Source organism: Xiphias gladius, chromosome 20 (assembly GCF_016859285.1).
Source record: "Xiphias gladius isolate SHS-SW01 ecotype Sanya breed wild chromosome 20, ASM1685928v1, whole genome shotgun sequence".
Classification (NCBI taxonomy): Eukaryota; Metazoa; Chordata; class Actinopteri; order Istiophoriformes; family Xiphiidae; genus Xiphias; species Xiphias gladius.
Genome location: NC_053419.1, coordinates 22,024,550 through 22,049,934, shown reverse-complemented (window position 1 = coordinate 22,049,934; position 25,385 = coordinate 22,024,550). Strand labels below are relative to the sequence as shown.

At 38.9% G+C, this 25,385-nt stretch overlaps 1 protein-coding gene across 2 annotated transcripts in view; it reads right to left on the bottom strand.

Annotated features, from left to right (window-relative positions):
* cwc27 (CWC27 spliceosome associated cyclophilin) overlaps positions 1 to 25,065 on the bottom strand; it is a 32,243-nt gene extending 7,178 nt beyond the window's left edge. Inside the window, exons 1-13 of one of the 2 annotated variants that reach the window (XM_040158109.1) lie at positions 24,963 to 25,065; positions 24,814 to 24,872; positions 24,375 to 24,471; positions 23,424 to 23,536; positions 23,081 to 23,224; positions 22,828 to 22,926; positions 22,624 to 22,727; positions 21,930 to 21,999; positions 21,055 to 21,134; positions 20,931 to 20,967; positions 20,656 to 20,834; positions 7,824 to 7,927; positions 54 to 163 (exon numbers count right to left, since the gene is read on the bottom strand). In XM_040158109.1, coding sequence (XP_040014043.1) covers positions 54 to 163; positions 7,824 to 7,927; positions 20,656 to 20,834; positions 20,931 to 20,967; positions 21,055 to 21,134; positions 21,930 to 21,999; positions 22,624 to 22,727; positions 22,828 to 22,926; positions 23,081 to 23,224; positions 23,424 to 23,536; positions 24,375 to 24,471; positions 24,814 to 24,855 — 1,179 coding nt within the window. In that variant the 5' untranslated portion in view covers positions 24,856 to 24,872; positions 24,963 to 25,065. Of the gene's footprint in view, positions 1 to 53; positions 164 to 7,823; positions 7,928 to 20,655; positions 20,835 to 20,930; positions 20,968 to 21,054; positions 21,135 to 21,929; positions 22,000 to 22,623; positions 22,728 to 22,827; positions 22,927 to 23,080; positions 23,225 to 23,423; positions 23,537 to 24,374; positions 24,472 to 24,813 lie in introns of both variants that reach the window. The other variant, XM_040158108.1, reaches the window with a different exon arrangement.
* Positions 25,066 to 25,385: the final 320 nt, after the last annotated feature.

The following is a 25,385-nucleotide window of genomic DNA, read 5'->3' as shown; positions in this document are numbered from 1 at the left end:
ATCAGTTGTATTTTAAGTTCAGTAAATACTGACCACATATTGAGTATTTTTACCTGTTGTTCTCTGTTTGAGCCTTTCTTCAGTTTTTGTTTCCTGAGCTCTTCGTACTTCTTCCTTCCCTCCAGGTACTCAGCCACCGCCTCATTGGTTGGCTTTTTATCCACTGGAGGGACAGGAGAGAAATGATCACTGTTAACCCTTTATTTACTTCATCTAAATCTTAGACGGCTATGACAGTGTAAAGCAAAGCAATAGTTTCTCAACATTTATGTCTGCAGATGCTGTTGACTTAGCAAATGTCCTGCTAGACAAACTCAAAGGCTGCTGCCAGCCCTGGCTAACTCTTCACTCATAGTGCCATTTGTGTCAAAGCATCTGGGAGCTCTTAAATGCTCGCAAATGGGGCCGCCTTTCAACAAACCATAATCATTTTTTCTTGTTTGGTCATACAGTGTTTATTGAGTTTGTTGGGCAATCAATCAAGAGACCAAAACAAGAACCTCACACTGCCCAGGAACACCCAGTCCTCTCACTAAAACGAAAAATGGGTACTATTAAGTGATACATCTTTTACACCCACTATCGCATCTTCGCCGCGAAGCAAAATAGCTCATGGGTCATGAAACATAACCAGACATAATGATACTTTATAAATGGTTTTACCATAAAAAGGTAAAACAATTTAGAAAAAGATTATACATAATGTTTTAATACATTATCTCATTGTGATTATTTTTATAGTTTTTGTTCACCTCTCTTTGTTTCTCAAGAAACGTTTTTGACAAAACTCGGAGCAAACACACTTTCTGTGAAAGGACTTTGACATTGCAGATAGATATTAAAAGTTCTCTTTTAAAAAATTTGGACCATTTACAACATAATTTCATTTATCGCATTTACGGTTTCAGAACAGCAGGTAGCTCGGCCACATTTTCCTAACCACACATATTTTAGATGTGTTATTTTCCCCCAGTTTCCCTCAATTTTTTGTTATCCAACCAAATTTAACACAAGGCGTCTTGGGCTCACAGAAATGCAGCCTTCCACAGCCAAAATGACTTGAGAACTTAAATATCTACGTAGCTGAAAAAACTACTGAATTAGGATGATCAGAACTTCTCCGAGGCTCTAAATTGACAGCATTTGGGGGGAAGAAATACCACCGCTTCACATGTTCTGCTCCACTTGACAGATGAGCAGCCAACGAAATGGGCAGAACATGATCAGAGAGAAACGATAAAGGAAAGTGAAGCTTGTCAAACTGTGACAGTTGCTGCCGTACATGTTCAGAGAACATGATAATAAGAGAGGTGAAAAGATGAGGCAGCACAGGGCAGTCCTCTCACCTCAGATTGACATGCTCCGCGTGAGTCCATACTGCTGGCAACCTTCAAAAAGATGTAGTGGACTAAAGCCCCAACCTAGTAACCCCTCACTTTATCTCACTCAGAGATGACCCACATTGCAGCTGCTACCCAATACCCAAACCTTATGTAACTGATCGCTCGTGAGCACGGAAAGACCCCTTTAATCCTCAGCTGAGACGGGACACATGAGCATATGTGCAATTTATTCACTTGGTTTGAGAAAAAGCAGCAGTGAAAGTCACTAAATAGCTGTTAATCAAATATTAGCAAGGGATTAGAATTTTACAAAATTATTCATAAAATGTTTCTAAAGAGAAATAAAGTATTTTTTTGAGGATTACGTCTGATACAGGAAGTAGAGCTTCGACAATTAGTCGATTAATACGTCAGCTGATCAAAGGAGAATGATTCTACAACTATTTCTACAATCAATTCATTGTCTTTCATAATTTTTAAGATAACTCTCTAACCATTCTCTGATTCAAGCTTCTCTAATTTTCTGCTTTTCTCTGTTTCATATCATTTTATTCTGAAGGTGTTTGATTTATGGACTGATGGACGGACAAAATTTCACTTGATAAGCCAAAAATATAAAATACATTATTCTATGACAGGAAATGAAATTGTAAACTGTATAACTTTCAGTTAATTTAAAAAATAAATCAGCAGAATTAACCAATGATGAAATTTTTTTTTACAACGGTCAAAAACTGGAATGAATTACACTACAGCAGACTGCTGTTACAAGTAAAGAGGTATGATCTGTGCCTGTTATTAAATGCAGACGGAGAGAGTAAAGTCACAGGACTGGAGGCAATGCTGGGAATAATTTTCCACCAAACTGTCCTCCTCTGCAGCGTGTGTGAAACAGTCTCTCATCATGGCTGAACAGAGAGACAATCAGCATGCTGACATTGGTGTCTCATGCAGTTAATGTGCTTCTGTAAATCTCCCAGCTTAGACACTCAGGCTGTGAAGTCACAGAGTGGCAGACAGTGAGCACAGTCTGCTGGCTGGTGGAGCACTTTCTTTCCACAACAAAATGTGATGTCACACACAAACCGCCGGCCGCGGGACAGCGTCACCTTGTTGGCCAAGCCGTGCCACCTCTGACTGGATGCTCTGAGACATTCAGCTGCACTAAATAAATGATGTAACAGGGAAAACATTGAAGTTTAGTGCTTCTCTTTTAGTAAGAGCGACAGTGTTAATGTGTATATAGCCCTTTTATCATTAGCTTAAAGAAAAGAAATCTACTAATAAAGATGAAATTACAGAAGAAATACAACATAAAACACAGATGAGAAAAATAAAGCCTGTTGGTGAGACAAAACAAACTTCAACTGACCCAAGGTTACCCGGTCTGTGCCACCGACCAGAGACTCTTCAAAAGAACTCAGAAAACATTACTAGGGAGAAATATATGAATTTAAATAACCAATACATTTAAAAAAGGCAAAAACCTTGGACAACTCCTCTGTCTCTCTGCTTATACAAAAAGGTGAAAATTATTATACAAACACAGAATTTACAAAAAGTCCCCTTGTGTATATTTTAGTATTACAACAATGCTATGCTGCTGAAGAAATTATAGACAGAGTTCAGCCTCAGTCTCTGTAGACTGAAACAAGTCCCTTTACACTACGCTGCTCTCACCAAAAAGTATGATAAAGGTACAGATGCTTAGATATTAAAGGATGAGTTCGACATTTTGGGAAATATGTTTATCTGCTTTCTTGCCAAGTGTTAGATGAGACGACAAATACCGCTCTCATATTTGTCTACTAAATACGAAGCTACAGCCAGGAGACGGCTGGCTTAGCTTAGCCTAAACACTGGAAACAGGGAACGGCTAGCCCGGCTCTGTCCAAAGGTTAAAAAAAAAAAAATCAGCTGCACCGCTAAAACTCACTAAGTAACATCTTACAACCTGTTTGTTTAATTAGCATTCAGTTTAAGCTTGACGTGACTTTCAGTAAAGTTAAATAGTTGAAAATTGTTCATCAACACAAAGAAATTAAAACATAAAATCTTATAATTAGAAATCTCAAATTGAGTATTTTAATTATATTGATAGCACTTCCCATAGTGGAAGATATTCTACTTATGTAATAAGTTCTTTCACAGGTCACACTTCCTGTTGAGGAAAAAAAAGTTGTATTTTGGGGATAACAAGTTCACCTCAGGAGGAACGTAACTGAACAACAAAGAGCCTCAGTTCCACAGGACGTTTGGGCTGGCTACCGTTTAAGAAAACCATGTGATTACTCTTGTTTCTCTGCGCTCTCAGGCTGTGAATACTCCAGATACTGAGCAATCACTGGAATTTCCAAACACAGCACTGTAAATCTAAGTGCCACACTTTCCCCACTTCCCCCAGTGTCACCATGGAAGTCTGCTCCGCTGCTTGTGGGGCAACCCTTTTTCTCTTGATTTATGAGACCAACCAATCTCCCTCCATCCCCCCCCCCCCGTCACCTCTCCTGCTCCGCCTCCCTGCTGCAGCCTGTGACACGCTGGATGCTGACTGATGATGCCCCGAGGTCCTGCATGAGGAACACACATCACCCTTCTCCAGCTGTTGTCACTAACTACTATCTTTGAGTTTGAGGGCCTTTCTAACTACATTCCTCCCCTCTCCTGTCACCCGGGCTTAAGAGCGCTACAAATCAAGCTGTTGATGTTGTAGCAACCGTAGGCTGTTGTGGACCACAAACGCCTCTTCTGTAGGATAAAAGGTTCCCCTTCTCTGTTAAACAAACATACAGTTTTTACAGAAAAGTCAAAGCAGCACGGCACCGTGATCATTAATCAAAAACAATTTTGTCAGTTGGTGCTTTAAGGTCAACACCAACTATCCATCTTCAATTATGCAACAAAAAAAAAAAAAAAGACTGTTTACATATGAATATATTTCAGGAGGTGTCCAGTGAAAATAACTAACCTCGTCAAAAACTGTCAAACGATGTAGTGATTAGACAAAATAACATGCTACACTTAATCACAGGCAATCGGCGTTTCAAATATCAAACTGCTGCTACATTTCTTCTAAATCAACAACATATCACCAGTGTAATAAAACATTCAGAGCACAGAAGCACAACCTGCAAAATATCTAAATGGGATAAAGAAGGATGAGGACTGGGCACAGACTGACTTCATGCAGAAATGTGGACCATTTGGCATGTGATATTACAACTGTAGAAAAATTAGACCATTTCGGTGAAAAATCCTAATTCTATGCTTTGTCTTCTATGTTATTTTATCTACAATACAATACATATAGTACCTACAATACATGGTTGTCTGGTCTATAAAAAATTTGAAAATGGCAGTAAAATAAAATAAAATAAATATGCCCATCACAGTTTTCCGGAGCCCAAAATCCCGCTTTCAAATGTTTTGTTTCGTTCGATCAAAAATATTCAGTTTGCAATGATATAAAACTGAGAAAACAGAAAATCCTCACATTGGAGGAGCAGGAATAAGCAAAATTTTGGCATTTTTGCCTGGAAAAATTACACCAACGGTGAATTGATTATCAAAGTAGTCGCTGATGAATTTTCTATCAATCGACTAAATCGATTTAAGCGACTAATCTTTTCAGCTATGGGCTGGATCAAAACTGATTAAGCACAAAACAGAATAAGGTGCAACAGGTGTGGCTACAGGTGCAACAGATCACTCCTCTACACACTAGGTTACTGTTTAAGTAAGAAATCTGCTTCAAGGCTTCAGATAGCCATGAAAAAAGTCACACATTAGCTTCAGTAGCTGCAATCATGCCTTGGCCTGAGTCATGGCAAAACTGTGTGAACTGAAATGGGCCAGTGTATGAAAATGGCAGCGGACAGAATAAGTCAGACAATGTTTACGTGGAATAATTCACATGCTTTCCCACGGTCTAAAGAGCTTTACACAATCTTTGACTATAGTATGTATGTACAGTATGTATACAGTGTATACAGTATATAAAGCATAAATATTCTTTATATACTGTATACATACTGTATAAACGCACTACTTTAGTTGTGTTTTGGTCTATACCGGACTCAGTCTTCACACAACCTTGACAAATTATACATTGTTTGAAAGCTCAAAGTCGCCCTATTCTTTCTGTACAAATCACTTTAGGATCCTCATATCACAGCAAAAGCTGTTGACACAGAACCGGATCAGACTTGTGGCTGTGGTTCCATAGTGTTTTCCACACAAAAGGTCCAACCGCAGACCCCTATGTTCCCTTTTTTTTAAAATTTAAAATCGGCAAGGCAAGAAAAAAAAGACTAAGTTTGGTTCAGCACAGCATCTCTTAGACTCCATCTGACTTTTTGGTCGTAAAATTTAAAGAGTTTCCTTTCAAAGGAGACCGGGGTTATGACTGAAATCAAAAGGGTTGAAGAACAGTGACCTTTTTATTTTGGGTCAATTATTTTTGGGGCTTGTGCAAAAAAGAGTGTCTGTTAAGGGGTTAAATGAGCTTTTAGTCAAGTCTGAAGAAAAATGTTTTTTAAAATATAAGGTGCTACTATTCTGGTGTTGTCCAGTATAGTAGCACCTTGTATATGCTACTTTATGTATAAGTATATCCTTTTGATTGACATTTTAATCTGAAGGTTTAAGGATCTTGCATTAAATCTTTCAGAGCTGAAACAATTAGTTGATTTTAATTGACAAGTCGATTGAAAGAAAATCATTTAGCAATAATTTGATAATAAATTAACTCATTTAGTAATTACTCAAGGAAAAATCCAAAACATTCTCTGCATCCAGCTTCTCAAATGTTTAGATATCCTGTTTATATTTGTCTTAGGAGGTAGTAGATAGTAAACTGCTCCCACACAACGAACAATTCAACAATTTAGAGATGTCAACGAGTGCCCTGACAAAAAATGTCATTTTTTCCCTTCCTTCTGACATTTTAGAAACCAAATCATTGATAAATTGACCCAAAATTAACATACCTGTTAGCTCCAGCCCAAAAAATCTTTTATTTCAAACCTACATCATGTGTACTCCCACTGAACCTACACTGACCAATTTCAGAGGCATGTGAGTGAAACGAGACCAGAGGTTGACCTTCACAAAGAGGTCAGAGCAGAACCAGGACGATGATTTAAGCTTTAAGGGATGCCAGTGTCGATGTGATCCTTAATGTGCCCGTGCAGCTCTAACTGCTGTGCAGCTTCTCCGGTGGGATGAGATAAAACGAGCCCTCACCACAGTGTTCTTCTTGGGCTGAGCTGTGTTTCAAGATTTATGGCAAGTGAGTAGACATCCGCCTCCCCTGCAGTGGCCATTGGCCCATGACATCTAAGAATTACATCTAATGGAATTAACTTTTGCTTCCAACACAGAAATGTAATGAGGAACTCTTGAAAGAAACTCATGCCTCTGGCTAAGCTGCCAGAAGAGCACAAAACAAAGGTCCCTGGCAGAGATAATGGAGGAGCTTAGGCTACTTGCCACTTGGTATAACAATGTGGGGCTTTTACTACCTCAACACTTGGGTTTATAACTGGATCTATTTAGAGAAGCCCTCTTTATGCTTAGGATGTTTGTAGAAACAGCTTAACTCTATGCAAATATCACTAAGGGCAACACATTAAGTCAGAGACACCCACAGAGCCTTAGTTAATCTTAGTATTAAAGCAAAATGTAATGGTTGTGTTTTGTGCTCTTTGACCTAAAACTGCCACTAAAATCTTGAACCAATCAGCAGCACGTCGTGAGTGGGCTCAGTGTCTGTGTTTAAAAACGTAAAACCATCAGTGTTTGTGGAGAGAAAAACAATGTTTGAGCAACAAATCCCATCACAGTCTCCAGTAAGTTTTGGCTGGTGGAAATCCCACAGTTAGGCTGGTCCCTGCCGAACCCCCCGCGAACTATTGTGTTTTGTTGCGCAACAATACACACACAACCTCAAGCTAACCTCTGTGCCCAAGCGGTTTTTGTAATTTTCAAAAATGTGTTTCAGCATCAGCAAAAATCCAAAGATTGACAGCATTATGACAGATTGCAGTGTGGTGGAGACCCATGGAGATTTGGGGGCAGATTTTTACAGAGTCCTACTGGCCAAAGCTGAAAACTAACAAACACACAAAAGGTTTGATGTGCAACTATGGCGGCCACTCAAGAATCTTTGCCCACGCAATTTTTAAGCGAGCTGTAACACAAAAATGCAGACCCTTGGGGGAAAAAAAATAGACGTCTGCAACTAATTGACAAAATTTAGAGGGTTGCCTGTCTTAGCGTCCATTAGCAGGGAATGTAGCACGGACCACCATCTTAGGGACTTGGTTCACACTTAGAGCTATGTGGTGAAAAGAAAAAACCTTAAGCAATCTAGTTGTGGTGAGAGGCTTGTACAGTATATTATCAAAACGCCAATATAGTCACGGTAGAAAGGGTCACAGTAATACGCGTCGGTCAGTAAATGCAGAGGTCCTCACTTACCCTCCTTGACTTCATCTACTGCAGGTTTTGAACTTTCTTCTTTCCTTTGCTTTATGGCCTGTAGCTCCTTCTTCAACTGCCGCGCCTCTTTCCGCAATTCATCACTGTGAGTGGAAAAATTAGCATTTAAAATCAACATACCGTATATAACTGTTATAAAGACTTACACCTGTAACAGACAAGAGTGATGAAAGAGAACAGGTTCAAAGACAAAAGTCGGCCCTGACAAACGTATAGTGGATAGTTAAAACTGACTTTTGGCTCCAATGGCTCCGACTGTAAAAGAAGTATATACATCATTTTAAAAAAATTACATCCGCACCCTAAATGTTTCTGGTCTTCGCAAACAAACATTAATTGTTCTGAACCATTATGCTTCTCAAAATTTAATGATCTTGGCCAATTATGTGGGCATATAAAAAAAACATAAAATACTCTGCGCAAGTGTCAGGATGAAGAATGCACGTTAAAAGTTTGTGTTACTCCAATAAATCTGACGGAGTCTTAATAAAATAATTGTTCCTGCCTCCAGGCTGCTGGAAAGCACTGGAGAGGGTGCTGACGTTGAGCAGACTCAAGTCAGAAAAATGTCAATGTGTTTCTTGTTTAGAGATGGGTATTTGTCATTGTAGCAGAACTCACTCCAGTGTTAGAAAAGGGAAATCACTCTGTCAGAGGTTGTAATTTCCAACCTATTAAAATGCTGTCACTCAGTGCTGGTAATGAACATAATGACTCCGGTGCACTTATTTCCCGCTATTGCACTCTGGTGCAAAATACTTTTAAAATACATGCATGTGAGGAAAAAATGCATATAAAACCCACATTGCACAATTTAATTGCGATGTTTAAAATCATAAATACTATTGTGTATGGCTTTTAAATTAGTTAAACATTTCTTGGATACAAAACCTTTTGCTTAGTTGTAAATAGGCAGAGAGGCTGGACAAAGAGATTGTCACAAGTCATAAGTAAAGTATAAAGTCTGGGCTATGAAGTCCCGATGTCAAGTTCCCAAATCAAGTCCAACATGTCTCAAGTCAAATCCTAAGACCAATAGATCCAGACTTGAATCCCAAATCAGTATAGGCAAGTCTCGTATCAGGTCCACAGTCAAGCACAACAAATCTCAAATCAAGTCTCAGGTCAAAACAGACAAGTCCCAAGTCGAGACCAATGACTCCCATGTCAAATCCCAAGTTAAGACCGACAAGTCCAAAGTCAAGTCCCAATACAAGACCAGCAACTCCCGAATGTAGTACAAAGACCAACACATTCTAAGTCAAGTCCTGAATGAAATCCAAAACCATAACTTTGTGTTTTAAATCCTAGGCTTTACGTACCCTAAACAAAATGTACTGCAATTAAATTTTTTTCATGAAACATGATTTATTGTTGTTCAAGTCAGAACCTAGTTGGAAGTCTTTTTTTGAGTTTGTCAAGTTCAGTTTACAGGTCAGGTCAGATCACAGGATTCATTACTCGAGTCTCGAGTGCCAGTCATGTGACTCATGTCCACTCCTCTGCATAAGCACATGCACACGCTGGATATGCATGTAAAGTAGAGCACACCTGTTTGGATGAAAGCCATGGAATAATATCGCAGTTAATTGTGTGCGGTCAACTACATAAATGTCCTGTAATAAATGAAATACACAACTGTCAAATGCTGTTAGTGGCAGAAGTAATGAAAAACTTATACTTCCTTCCCCCAAATGGCACTACATTAGGTATTATAAACCTTATTATAGGTATAGATATTATAAAACCTTTAACTGGATGACAGAAGAAGGCCAAGGCCCATCCTTGCTTCCTTGATTCAAGGTAGCGTCCCGTTTGGCAGGTGGCCCGAAGCCCAGCTCATGCAAGGCTAAATGCTGGAAGTCTGAACTGGGGCCAGCAATGCTGATTATTGCTCCCTTTCACATGATTGAGACTAGTGCCAGTTGCAGAGCAGATACTGTATGTTATGTTAGGAAATGATAATATTTTTGTACTGCCTGACAGCACTGTTTTTGTCCTATTCTCTTACGGAGCCATAAAGCACAGGTAAGCTGCACAGTCTGGGCCCCTGGCCTAGAAACATGTGAGGCATCTCCAGACCAAACAATGGCTGCCTTTGTTTCTTACATCTGCTTCTCTGGATTGACATTCATTTATATCCATTTCTTTCCATTTATCTGGAACTTTCATTCTCGTGTTTGTAGCTTTCCAACACTCATGTTATCTTTGTTTAGTTCTCTGACATTGTCTGTGGCGAAGCATCGAGGCATTAAACTGAGTGATATTTTAACTGTAAGTGCCTTTACAAATATTAACAGCTGTGGCTGACTTGATGTCATGTCTCTTCCTCGTTAGCTTCCCTGCTGCTCCTGAGGATACACATGAGGAATCAGTCAGACATGCAGTTGTTAGTCCTCTCCTTTCCTGAAGAAAAAATGTTGCAGCTGAATCCAGACTGAGTTGCCAAGAGCAAAACTGGTTGGCAGGGTCAGACTTGGCCTGTGTGAGGAAGTCTCCTACTCAGCTCTGTCTAGAAGCAATGACAACAAACCTCTTTTTCTGAGACACATTTTACATACAGTATGGTAATGTGAGTCAGATGTGACAAACCAGAAGTGGGCAAACGAACGTAATAAGTCAAAGACTACAAACTGCCATTCACAATACTGCATGAATAAAGAGGTACAGTCTGGTAAACTTGGTGAAGTTTTTCTTTGCTAGTACACCTTGATTCGAGACAGAACAGTGGCATCCATATGAACTACACATAGCCTCTTTCTCTTCTGTTTTAAAATGTGTAATTTCTGCAGTAGTTGGGCAAAATAAGATGAACACGAACTCTGTAAGTTAGTGAAGTTCTACATTTAAAGACCGCTGCTTTATGCTGAGGCTCTTTAACTCTCTTTGGAGTATGTCATCGTGGCCTTTGAGACTTTTTTAAGGACTTAATGCAGCAACCTCGTAACTGTGTTATCAGGTCCTCTAAATATAATGTTGCTAATTTGTCTAACTCTATAAATGACATTTTGTTTTGTAGGAAACTACACAACTTAGTCATTTAGGAGAATACCAGTTAGCTATCCTCTTCAGTTTTAACAAAGGTTGTATAAATTGATTTTTTTTTTTAAAAAGGAGTATTCCAGCATTTCTCTATTGCACCTTCATTAAGTTGGGAGACTCACAAGAGTCAAAATGCTGGATCCTACACTTCCCATAATGCAACTTTCTGGTAAAGATTTGCACTCCAATAATCATCATCATGACCATTTTGTCGGACCTTTAAAAGCTCCTCCAGAACCACGGTCAACAACATACAACAGTGTTCCCGGAATGTGTAGTACTCCTCGTGACTAGTAAACTGATCTTTAAGTGTAAAAAACACTGAGCTTTCAGGGCAACAGAAAACAACTAACCACAAGGCCAGATACCTGCTGCCCGAACTGTTGCCATTTGTACCAGGAGCAAACACTGCAAGATGAAAATTGAAAATATGTAATGTGACGGGAAAAAACTCCTAAAAATCACACAAACATATACCAAGGACAGGCCAAACACTGACTGCATTGGCAGAGAAGAATTGTGGGTATAAGGTATCTAATTGGGTTATTGCTCACAAACTATGACCTCAAAAATACCCTGAACTGACATGTCTGACTTTCTAAAGAAAAATACTGAACATTACAAGCTTGACAATGGTAGTATTTATTGTAGGGCTATTGTATTACATTGTATTATATTGAATATATACACTTTTTTATCCATCCCCTTTATATATAGTATATATACACACTCAACGTGGGGGCTTCTTGACACAACCTCTGTGTGTTTTAGTAAAACTGAGTATGAGTCAAGTATGACTCGAGGCTATTACTTGAACACAGTCCAGCCTCTTAACCAGGACCGAGAGGTGAGGTTTTACACTTATACTCTGCTACGAGGAACACTTAGGACCGAGTGATCATTTTCCACCTGCCTTGACATGCTGCCATTCAGAAAACAAGAGACGTATCCACGCCAACAGCCAAACAATCGGCTCCAAAACCCCGCTGCCACTGAAGAGAGAGAGGCCAGAAAGGACAGGAGAAGCCCCAACAACACCTGTTAAGACACACCTTGGGGCTCAGCAAATTCCTCTCGAGACCCTCAGATCACAACACTGCAAATTATTTTGTTTCTACACACTGTGACTGGACTGGACGAATCGCATCTTGTTTATCTAAATCCAGAGGTAATAGTCATATTTTTCAGGCATTGACCATTTTTAGTAGAGTCTGACTAATATTGCATTTCTGGGGCAAATTCCAATATCAATGTTTGAGATTTTTAAATTTTAATAATGACATATTTGCCAATGATAATTTTTTTTAACATAAAAAACAGAACATAAAAAAATATTTTTTTATAAGGACCCTTTAAATTTGGTTATTTACGACTTGTGGCTAAGATGTGCACTGAGCAGGGTATTCTACCATTGAAAAATAAAGCTGTTAGCACCCTCTGGTGCAAAAACTCTGTAATGGTGAGATTGTTTCTAAATGACCTTGAACGTATCTTTGAGTATTTCTTTACTGTAATTTCTTATTATTCATGGGCTAACGTATACACGATACTGACGTATCTTCGATAAGCTAAACTCAGGCTCACATTTCTGCCGTGGCCTCATGTAAGAGCTGAAATAATTCATTGTGATCATTGATTAATCGTTTAAGTCATTTCACAAGCAGATATGCCAACCATTTTCCAGTCCCAGCTTCTCAAATGAGAGAAGATGCTGATTTCCTCTGTTTTATATCATTGTAAATGGAATATCTTTGAGCTGTGGACTGCTGTTTGGACAAAAGAATCACTTCACAGATGTCACCTTGAGCTCTGTAAAAGAGTGAGGGGCATCTTTCACCAATTTCTGACGTTTTATAGACCAAAAAAAAAAATGAACTGATGATTTGAGAAAGTACTCGTCAGTTTAACAGGTAATAAAAATGATCGTTAGTTGCAGCCTCATATGTTATATGACAATTGAACATTAAGCAAAAATTATAATGCTGGATGAATGCTCACTTTAAAATGGCTAGCTTGACTAAAGCAAGCAAGGAGTGCGTTTTATTTTGAAAATACTATATATGGCACCTAGGTGTTCCCCCTTCTTGAACAGTAGCTTACTGCTCCAGCTCTTCACAAGTCCAAACTTGGCCTAGTCATAACTTGGATGTGTATTTAGTGAAGATTTACACATCACTCCATAAAAACAGGTTTCACCACACAAACTACTTGTGCATGGATTTGTTGTTGATAAATATTTACACATAAGAACTGCCAGGAGTAAGTGCTGCGTAGTGGCTGAACTGGACCAGCTACGTAGCATATCTGAATATTTCCATCATTTCTCACTCTAAAATGCACGAATACTACAACGCACATATTATATGCACACATGGAGATAAAAACTGTTTAGAGGTTAAAGCAAAGTAATACCTACATTTACAAAGAATTACAAGTTAAATTTAACATACAGTCTGGCCCTTAAAGCTGCTATCTTTGGCAGTCATGATGCTACGGAGACTTCCTGTTTACATAATTGATTGGTTTTGATTAGACAGTGCTACAGAAGTTTTCTGGCAACCTATTTACACATCACTACGGTCTTTACTTTCTAAGACATCCCCTAAGTTTTAACAGTGTAACCTGATATATCAAATTGCTAGTTTTGAAACTAGCTAGTACTTACTAAAAGCGCAAGAAGGACTTAACACGAACAGATTTAGCAGTGGATTTAAGAGTAGCTGGTGCAACCCAGGCCAGGTGCAGTAAGCATTCACAACTAAGGTTCAGGGAAGAACAACATTCTGTTCAGTAAAGGTAAACAGCAACATCTGAGGGATGAAAGGAAGGATAGAGGAAGAGGATTTGGAGGAGTTCATGGAGTGTACCCTGTGCCTGTGACTCACTATCTGCCCCTTTTCTCTAAAAGCCACAGCCAAGACACATCCACCCATCTATGCATCCATCCATCCATCGACTCTCCATCTGCTAGCAAGAGAGGAGACTCTGCTGGTTATTTAAAAAAAATATGAAACCACTCAGCCGAGACTACTAGTTGCCCGACAACCAGACTGAAATGAATCCTTTTTGTGACTCCCTACCAGTCCCTGCGGCCCGGGTCTACCTGGGGGCTGCCAGCTACTGTCACTCTCTAAAAAAAAAATTCAAAACAAGTGAAACCAGAGAGCTGTGGATGATTAACCTTTCATAAAGAAAGCATATGAAGTGATTGGCAGTAGACCAAGAGCTCTCTCATGATTCAAAACCTTGCATTTAATTCTCCAGTGTCTGGCAGGAGTCTGAGGCTGACAGGAATTCGACAACCTTAAAAATAGTACAGTGATGACTGTATGGTTCATCAAAAATTCAGTCGTTTTCCAAAATGCACAAGCAGGCGTACTTGCCTTTTTTGGATTTCTCTGTATTCTCATTTTCCAGCCTTCGAGTGACTTTAAGAAATGTAGTTGCTGATAAAATCAAATAGTTTGAAGTTAAAATATAGCCACGGCATGACTGTGACAAGTCAAACGTACATTTAAAAGTAAAATCTAACACGTCTTAGTTAGAGTAAGTACACTTCAAGGATGGCAGCAGCAGCTTCCCCCTGCTATGGTGGACTCAAACCAGTCTAACGACTGAGCAAGTGATGTGGATGAATGTGCTAGAATAACAAGATGGCTGGGTGAACTCCCCTCAGGGGGCACTCCATGGCTTGGTCAAAAGCCAAGGAGAACTGTGAGCTGGAGTGGAGGAATCCAACCTCAACACAGGAATTTGCATGACTTTGCAGAGTGATCTAGACCAACACATTACCCACGCAGTGGACCAAGGTTCCTCTTTTAGAGTGGTTCATCTGCCTCGCAATTATTAACTAGATCCTTTGCCCTTCTGTTAATTAGTCATGGTGGAAGAGAGTAACGATTCTTGTAGAATATCGAGTGTATTTCTTTTTTGTAGCAATTATTTCTAGTTGTAAATTTTCTACTCCTTAGAAATATTTTGCTTACTTGAGAGCAAAAGACAGAGTAAACTTGCACACTGACAAATGTTGACCTTGATCATAGTCCAAGTGGTGTTCTGCTGGTTTTTTATTCATTTTCAAAAACTCTAACCCCCACATCCTAGACATGCATTGCTGTCTGGAACTCTTTCCAACGAGCAAGTACCCCATATGGGGCAGACATGCTACAGTGCGCCAGAGATGTGTAAACCTGGAGGTTCCAAAACATACACAATCCTGCTGCCAAGAACTGGATTATCTCAAGCAGTTTTCTGCACAAAAGCAGCGCCGAATGCTTTCTTGATCTCTGCAACCTTTGCCTGAGAACGCGTTGGGTTGTGACCGATGACGAGAGACAGGTGCAGCCAATTAATACACAGTGACACGGCATTGGGGAAACAGCCACTTGGTCAGGATAATTAGTGTCTGATGTCCCGTTGAAGTTACACTGTCCGCAAGGCTAAAAGAAGGCTTTGCAAAATGGAAAAAAGACCAAATCCAGAAACTAGAAGATGAAGACTAGAACTGCAGCGAGTAGTCAAATAATCAATTTCAAGCAGCAAGTATGTTGTTTTAGTAATTTTTTTCAAAGCTAAAACTCCAAACGTTATCTGCTTGCAGCTTCTCGTGTGTGCGGACTTGCTGCTTTTCTCTGGTTTGAATCACTGCAAACTAAATCTCTTTGGTTTTTGAAATGTTCATCAGACAAAACAAGACATCTGAAGACATCGTCCCAGGCTTTGGGAAATTTTATTTTCCGACATTTTATCAACTAAACGGTTCACTGAGAACATATTTGTCAGATTGATTGATAACGAACTAATTGTTAGTTGCAGCCCTAAATAAGACACACACTTGGATGGTCAGAGTGCCAGAGGGAACATCTGATTTTTCAGTGCGCTACAGGTCTTTGACCTCAACAAAATATCTTATGTGACCACAGTATCAATGCGTCGTTCACAAATTCTGGTGGAGGATAACTCCATATTATTGCTTACTGACTTTTATATTGTGACGGTATCATTCATCATTTTATCGTTTCACAAATTTCTGTGTACAAGTGAATGACTCAGAGCGAGTTGTGATTAAAAGCAAACAAAACCAGAGACCATCTTGCGATGGGATCGCACCAACCGGGACGCCGGTCAATATGTTGACGTTCCGACCCTTGAGTACTCAGTAGTCATTACTTATTACATGAGTACTCTGTACTCATTTCTACAGTATTAATTTAGTAATATATTTTGATAATCAATTAATCATTTAAGCCATTCTTTAAGTGAAACTAACACATATTCACTGGTTCCACATTCTCAAATACGAATAGTGTCTGGTTTTCCTACTTGCTTATGCTATCAAACTAAATGTCTTTGGATCTTTAACCGTTTCTTTAGATGTAACAGGCATTCGGAATATGCCAACAGGGGTTCTGGGACATTGTGATGGGCATTTCTCCCCATGTTAGACACCAAACAATTTATCAAGAAAATAATTGGCAGATTAATCGACAACGGAAACAATCATTAGTTACAGCCCTACAACGTACGTTATTAACCTTTTATGTTTACACACAAAATCTATCGCATGTAATGTGTAACTGTTGGAAACAGTTCATTGCTTGGTCATTTTGATTGTTTCTTAAGTGCCATACTGTTTGTGATGTATACTCTGTGGCCACTTTATTGGGTACGCCTGTAAAACCTAAAGCATTCTAATACAATACAAAACAGCCATCAACCATAAATCCTACCTTTACAAACATATTGTTCAGTTTTGACTGACACTGTCACACAGTTTGCAGCGATGTTGTACTGGATTATGTTGAGAGGAGTTTCTAATGTTTTGCCAAACCTAAACATGAGGGCGGAAGAACATTAGAAACACATTTCAATATAATGCAGTTCAGCACAACAAAACCATTTAACAAAACCTCAATAATAAACAAATTATCATGTAAATTAATTGTTTGTGGAAAAACTATTGTACTGGATTGCATTAAACTGTATAGCTGTACCTAACGAAGTGGCAAGAGTATCCTAAATATCCTTATTAATAACGTGAAAACCATTTCAATCATATCATCCAGCCCTAATAACACACACACACACACACACACACACACACACACACACACACACACACAGTGCGTGCGCTTGATTTTTATCGACTATTAAAATAATTCCACGTGTACTATTAAAGTCTGCTGCCATATACTGTATACACCATTTATAGGTACGTGATAACAAGTGATATAAATAACAGGAAGAGCAGTTCTGTCATTATCTTCAGCCTGCAGTAACTGAAAAGCGATTACCAGAGACAGAAGAGGGAGCCAGGCTCTGCTGGCAGAAGCAGCTCACACTGTGTCCACAGCCATATGGAAGCGTTTTGCTTCCCCAGTCATGCCCCGTCGGGTTTAACAAAAGTGGCGACTACCACATACACTGCTTTTGGGACTTCATTCAGTACTGTCTCTTATAAAGCAACCCCCCTAAAGGGGCCTACTTCAAACATAGCAAAACCAAATTTGATCAATAGCAACATAGAAGAAGTGTCAAACTGTGAGCATAAAAGCTTAACCAGAATAACCAACACCATCAAACATCACAGTAAGTTGAGACAAACTCAGTGTAAATAGGATCTGTTCTGATCTGAGTTGTGACTGATCTTTAAAGCCCTAAAATTTTCTTGGTCCGTTATTTGGCAACTTGCTCATGAATGTGAACAAGTCCAAGCATTTTGCAATCATGGAATACTGCAATGGAATATCATCTGGCTGCTGGATAGCAACATAAGATAGTTTTGACCTGATGTAAAAACTATTTTGGTTTCAGGGAGACTCCTAATTTCAAGGTTGTCTCAGCAGCCTTGACTTTGAGAAGAAGGATACAGTCAGCATCGTAACTCTTCCCATGACAGAGGCCAGAGTACACTGCAGACACTAAAGAACTTCACACACATTACATACTGTACGTCTGAGTGTGGGAGGAAATAAATGAAAGAACAAACAAAAGTCCTGCATTTGTTAAGTTAATCAGACAAAACTGCTTTTACCATCCTCTCTCCTTTTTTTCCCAGGTGACTAGATACCAGTTGGTGTTCCTCCTTGTGCACAGAGCAGCTGAAAGCCCAAAGCAAAGCAACGGTGGGAGAGCAGAGCTCACCCTGCAACAATGCCCCCTTTGTCCCGGACTAACACTGTACCTACCAGCCTGCTCTTTGATTCCCTGCCAAGACAAACCACTGTGTTGGGTTACAGTTCTTGTAGCAAAACAATCTGCGCTTGTGTTTAATATACTACAGTCTGCCTGCATTGGGCTGGCTGTCAGTCAGGGCACACACACACACAACTGACTGGGGGCCCGCTCCTTATCCCATTAGCACTAATGAGAGAAGGGTATGTTGATTCTGTGTGTTGAGGGCTACCTGTTAAGAGGATATGGAGGAGAGATAACTGGCTAACCCGCAGCATCAAAGAGAGATGAAAGATAAATCACTCGCTCCATTCTCCTCGGGTTATTTTCATACTAATGTTGTATGCCTCACACACACACACACACACACACACACACACACACACACACACACACACACACACACACACACACACACACACACACACACACACACACACACACACACACACACACCATCACCTCCCACTCTCACCTTCATTTCACTCACACTGTTGGCTCAGACAGAGGCACTGTTTGCTTCTACTTCAGCACAGTAAGTAATTTGCGTTGAGTGCCAACATTCCTGTTTCAAATAGCAGGTCCACTGATGTTGGTCCAGTGAGCTACAACTGAGATATGTGTGTGTGTGTGTGTGTCGGGGGATTGTGTGTGCATGTGCGTAGAAACAGAGCCGCAGACGTTATGTGGGGTGACAATGGGTGGGTTTTCCAGCCACCTGTTTTTATGCACATTTTCAGATTGCACATTAAAAAAAAAAAAAAAAAAAATGTAGTGGAATTGAAGGAATTCCAAAAAAAATCTCAAAATATCAGATTAAAGTTTTCACGCTTGGCTGAGGTGGAGAAACTGGTGTATTGATTAAAGCAACAACGTCCTAAAAGTCCACTGAAGCTTCTGCTCCATTGACGAGACTGAAAATAGCGGCAGACGAAAACATCAGATCCGTGTGTGGCGAGATGAGGAGACTGTAACGTTCCTCATATCAATAAATGAAACAAACAGAAATGCCATGTTTCCATTGTGTTTTCTACATTGTTTCTCACAGTTTGAAGTTTTACTGCCGCTCTTTTTATTACATCATCTCGTTGCGTACTCTGTTTCCGCAATGGTTTAATGGCACCACACTAGAAAATTAGCGCCACCAGCTGTTTATCTTGATGAACTAACTCATATCACCACAACAGTAGTGGATGGAAACGCACATTAATGAGCAATTTCTTTTGCCGGTTTTCTCGAAATTCGATCACAATCTGCACAACAATTGGATCCTGGCGATGACAAAAAAATAATCTGCAACTATTTTACTAACTGATTTAGCGTTTAAGCCATTTTAAATGTGAGGATATGCTGCTTTTCTCTGTCTAATATTTTGTAAAGTAATTATCTTTGGGACATTTTTCACTATTTTCTGATATTTTAAAGACCAAAAAACAGATTTTTTTAAATCAAGAAAACAATTGGCCTATTCACCGTCAATGAAAATAATCATTAGTTGCCCTACCTATGGGGACTTATATTTGACAGAAGGATTAAAAAGGTCTGCAAACATGAATTAACATTAACAGTGTCTTTAACCATCTTAATTGCAGAAGGTGAAAATATGCCTGATAAATACATATTTCCTAACGAGCTTGATTTTCTAATGTGTTCCCATCTAGACAATCAACTTATGTCGACAGATGTCTTTGAAGATTTTTGAATTTGACTGAGTCTGAAAATTTTACAGCTTGACTGTTTGTAAGCAGGAAGATTTGAGTGATGCACATGTTTAAAATAGGACCTATTTTAAACGGTAAATGCACATCAATTTGCACCTCAAACTGCTATGGCAATCCAAGCACAACCTCATCAAAGGAACCAGCAGGCAAAACATGGCTGTTTTGGGGGGATTTGCTGCTGCAGAGAGGCAGTAATTAATACATGTTAATGATTGTTTCTAGTGTGTCTAGGCCCTAGGGGTGTCTGAACATTATATGAATCATTCTCATCTCCTCTGGGTCTGTTCTAGTGGTTCTAAAATTTCAACATTTATGTCAGTATGGAGCTGAAACGACTGGCTGAGAAGTGTAGTTATTCGTGAAAATCAACTCTTCTTGTAAATAGTTAATCCTTTATCATTTTCAGGCAAAAATACCAAACCCTGCCTGGTTCCTGCTTCTCAAATTTACTGACTTTTCTTGTCATATATGATATTAAATAGAGCATTTTGGGGTTTTGGACTGTCGATCAGACAAAATACATTCGATGTGGATTTACTAGATGCTCCGCTTGTCATAAAAATAAAGTTTGGATGGTCTATGCTCATCCTTTTGTTGAAATTCTACAGGAGAGGAAACTCTCACAGTGCATCATCACACCTTTCCTGTGTTACGCAGTTCCACAGCTCCCCCGCCTGGTTGTTAAACTCCATTACAAGTACAACAACAACTTAATGACACTGCTGGAGCTGTTAGTGACCAATGCAATGACCAGGTAGACTATTTGTTAAAGGTCCCATCTGTTGGACGTACTTTATATTTCTATTTGAAGCCAGAAGCCGCCATCGAAAGACTCCGGTTGAAAGTTAGCACTGGAAAGAAGCATGCAGTCATACCTGCGGCTGGTCTTTTTCCCTCGCTCTTCCTCACTGGGCTCTGTCGCTTTCTCTGTGCCTTTTTCTTTCTTTAGCTTTTTACCGATGAGCTCTCTCATCTTCTCCCTCTTATCCGAGTCATATTCTTCATCTGCATCCATGTCATCTTCGGCATCACCATCGGCCTCATCATCGTCTGTCTGGAAGAACACGTTGAAACTTGGATATAAGTGACTCCGGGAGCATAAAAATAGAGATGGAACTTTTCATCTTAACATTACTATTGAACAACTTGCCTCAGCTGCATCTCCAGAAGTCCCTTTCTTTTTTTTCCTTTTAAAGTAGAAGGAATATGGGTTAATGTTTAAGAGGACAATTCAAGGATTATATAATTAGTAATTAATTAGTTATTGTACGTACTTATCAACTGCTGGAACAGAGCTCAGCCTTGGATCATCTTTCAGAAGGTCATGGCTGCTTTTGCTTTTTCCCTTTAATGTCTGAACGAACAAAACCAATGGTGAGCTACTCATTTTGTTTTTACACATTTTGCAACATTTTTTTTTTTAAATTTCAATGCAACCTCAATTTCTGAAAATTCCATTTCATTTAAAAAAAAAAAAAAGTCCAAGTGCCGAAAATGCTTGTCAAGTGCACAACTCCCCGATCTAAAGGACTGTAGTATTTACAGTGTAATTACTCATAAAGTATTATAAAATAAGTATTAAACAAAATAGTTACAATTGTCCAGCTAGAACCATCAAATGTAGTTAACACGTGCTTATAATCATTCTTCTTGCATATGGGATTTACAATCTCACTGTCACCAGATCTTTTGGCACCCAACACCATCATCTGCCAATATCGGAGATGAATCAAACAGGACCTCTTATGACTTGCGTGAAAACGTTAACTGAGGCCAAAATAAGGACTAAACTTTACAACAACTAGATAAAACCCGATTTCTTTGATTGCACTGACTTTGACTTTTATTGCCTTTGGCCTGCACCAAATCGAAAACCCATGCAATCTAAACAACTTAAATAAGACACATATCGAACGTTTCATGTTGTAAAAATTATAATAAACATGTGGCAACTCTCTCAAAAGAGTTTGTCCTGGTCATTTTATGATCTAGAGCTACTCATAAAGGAAACCAATGACTTTTTAGACTCTTTCAGTGATGATTTTATTCAGACGGTCCCTGCACTTGTGATGTGCGACTGACTGACATAGAGCTCAGTGGCAGAGGTGGCCATGTCTGTCTGACAAAGACAGGTTTATTAATTCAGTACCTGGCTGACTTGATTCACCATCTCCTCTTCCTCTTCAGCTTCCTCTCCAAATGATAAAAGACTGAAGTTCCTACAAAAATCAAAATACTGCACTGAAGCATCATTAAAAACATTGGTTACACAAAAATTAAATTTAGACATGTAGCAGTTGAAATTTGGACTAAGAACAATAGGTTATTGTCATCTTGAATTGTTCAGTAGCTCAAAATTCATTCTGTGACTACTTTGTCGACCAATTAATTACGACACACACTTTCCGTTAAGACATGTTTTGAAGTTCACTGGCAAATAGCCGTTCGGTCCATCAATTATTATTGCTATTATCTGTTGTCAACCTGTCAAGAGGACAGTGTGAGATATGCCTACACCAGATTGAATCCTGTGAATCAGATTAAGACCCTTGGATGACTAATGAAAGTTATTTTGAAAATTAACAAGTAATCCTATCTGGTAGCTATTGATAAATATTTGTAGACTGTTGCTTGTTGTCAGAGCTTATGTGGCTGCCTTGGGTGGTTGTATATGATTTTAATGCTTCTGACATCCACATACTGTATTAATGAGGTAGACGAAACAGGAAAAGATGCTAAAAACGAAAAACAAACGAAAAGGAAAAAAATAAAAATAAAAAATATAATAAACAACAGGGTTCCAGCACCTGCAGCATAAAGACAGACGAAGTCTGAGGACTCACTTTGTGGCTTTCGACTGTGATTTCTTTCCCTCCTCTTTGTCTTTTTCCTTTTTGGCTTTCTTTATTTCACGAGGTATAATGTCATCAAAAGGAGAATGAAGCACCTGGAAAAGACAAAAAGGTTTTTGTGTCAGTGTTTAAGACGCACACACTAAAAAGGAAGAAGTTGTCAAGTGAAAAAGAAGAAGAGGAACAAGAAAATACCTCAGCGATTTTTATTTTGTGGGGATTCAGAGGTCTTTCCTCACCGTCACATTCAACTTCTGCTAATCGGAGCATATTATAAACTGTGTCTCCTGTGACCTGCATTGGGGATTGTTGAAAAAAATGATGGTCAGTAATTTACAACAACCTTACAAAGCTGTTGAAAGATGCATTACATACATTTTGCTGGGGACAGACTTTACACATTGGAAACATTTGGAGCATGTAAATCGCTATAGTTCTTCAGATTTACTTTGGCGAAGATGGTGTGTTTATTGTTGAGCTCATCTGCACGTCCCAGGGTGAAGAAAAACTGACTGCCATTATCATGTGGCCCAGCATTTGCCATGGCAACCAAACCTCTTCGATTGAAGCGCAATCTGGAGTGAAACTCATCCTGAAATTTAAAAAAAAAAGACAGGCAAGTTTTTGAGAAAGCTGATTTCAATGTCAGCTACAATTTCTTGATGTTTGATTGGTCATCTGGATTAGTATGTTAATATGTCCTAAGAGTGGTTCATGCTTATGACTCTTTTAGCTTTAACATTTATTATACAGAATTTTAAAAAAAACAAGAATCAGAGAAGCGGTCTGACCTTGAATGGCCGGCCATAGATGGACTCTCCACCTGAGCCGGTTCCTGTGGGATCTCCACCTTGAACAATGAAGTCAGGCACCACTCTGTGGAATACTGTGCCATCATAATAACCTAGAGGAGGAAAAGGTAACATTTTAATTTTCCAGGCCCGTAATTTTTGAAAAATGTCCTCATCATTTCCACAGAGTTAAGGAAAATTGAGACAGTATTCAATTTGTACACTTCCAATTAATTAACTGCAAATAATTGCTGGCGTAAACTAGAGTCTTATAGTCAGTGTACAGCTGTTCATTAGTCTGCAGGCAAACCTAAAAGTCGACATACACTAAAATGAATGTAGGTACATAAATTGTCTAATAAAAAAATCAGTGATAAATGAACATTTAATTGGGTTTAAACCCAGTTTTTCTTTCAAAAAAATTAATTCCTCTCTGATTATTAGTACCAAATGACATAGTTCTTTCCAGGAAACGTATGGAATCATAAAATAGAGCATAGCTGACAGTTCATGCTAAAAATGAAAAACAAAACCCAATACTGGATTTGTGGTAAAAAAAAATAAAAAATTATTATTTTCACCAATAACACATTTTAATGCATTGAGATTATTGCAGCTCAGTGGCCTTTGGAGGAACAGAGAAAGTCTGTTCACTCCAAATTTATCATGACTTGCAAATTTAACAAATTTAACATGTTTCAGAGTGGCTACCATTGAGATATTGTTTTTTAAATAAATCTTAAGAGGTATAAATTTCAAGATTTATGCAGAAATTTTCCTGCACAATTTGTTGCATGTATTTTTGAAGTATAAAAGCTGCGCTCTCAAAACTGGGTAGGACGGGTTTGACTGGGGGACTCATTTCGTAGTATGTAGTTTTGCAGTGTGTTAGATAGAGTGGATACAGTGAGTCTTTTGACTGGCTGTGATTTTTTTTATTTTATTTTTTACCTTCCATGCACAGTTGCACAAAGTTCCTGCATGCTTTAGGAGCCTCCTTGGACCACAACTCAATGTCAACATCACCTGCCGAGGTCTTCAACAGGACCTGAGAAAAGATTATAAAGTGGAACGTTTAAAGTGGAAATTACAACCACAATTACCCATTAACCTCTAGCCTGCAGGGCAAATAAACTGCTCTACAACTCTAACACTTAATCTGACCCCAGTAACGTTAGCTAGTGTTACAGTGATTTTAACACTCTTTGAGAATTGTGGTCGTGATCAAGAGTAAAATATTACACTGCTCCACTTTAAGTGTTCGTGGCAACGAACCCAAACGTACTCGACGTTAAAAACTCTAAAATTCAAGTAAATATTGCAAGCTTGTGTTGAAAATGCACATAAAACCAAAATATGAGAGTTGAAAATTGCAAAAAGTAGCGCTCACCTTTCCATTTGTCGGAGGCTCTTGAATGTATATGTTGCTCATTTTGATACCACGATTGCCTTTTTCGTTAAAGCAAGAAAAAGGGTGGTTTTTACACTGACACTTGAAGACAATACAATATAAACGGTAGATAACGTTTGTTAAATTACCTTGGTTTACAAATGACACATTTCATACTTTTCTATTTACTGCCATATTGGTTAAACATGTGAGCTTATGTTTACTTCCGAGGACGGGGGGGGGGGGATTCTCACTAAAACATGATTTATTTTTTATTTTTTCCAAAACATTTAATATTTAAACCAGTCACTCTGTTTTGCTATAAATTGATTTAAGTAATTATTCACACGAGTGTCAAGTGGCAAATGTGCTGCTCACAGAAAAATCCCAAATAATATCGCGGACTCCCCTAAAGTTGACTTTTGGTTTGACCCAAGTGTTCCTCGATAACCATCCCTCAGAAAAGGCTAAGTGCTTTCGTTCCGTTACAGCCAAGTTAGTTAAAATCTGATATAGACATTTATTTAAAAAGTCTTTAATTGTATTTAAAAAAGTGAAAAATAATTTTCTGG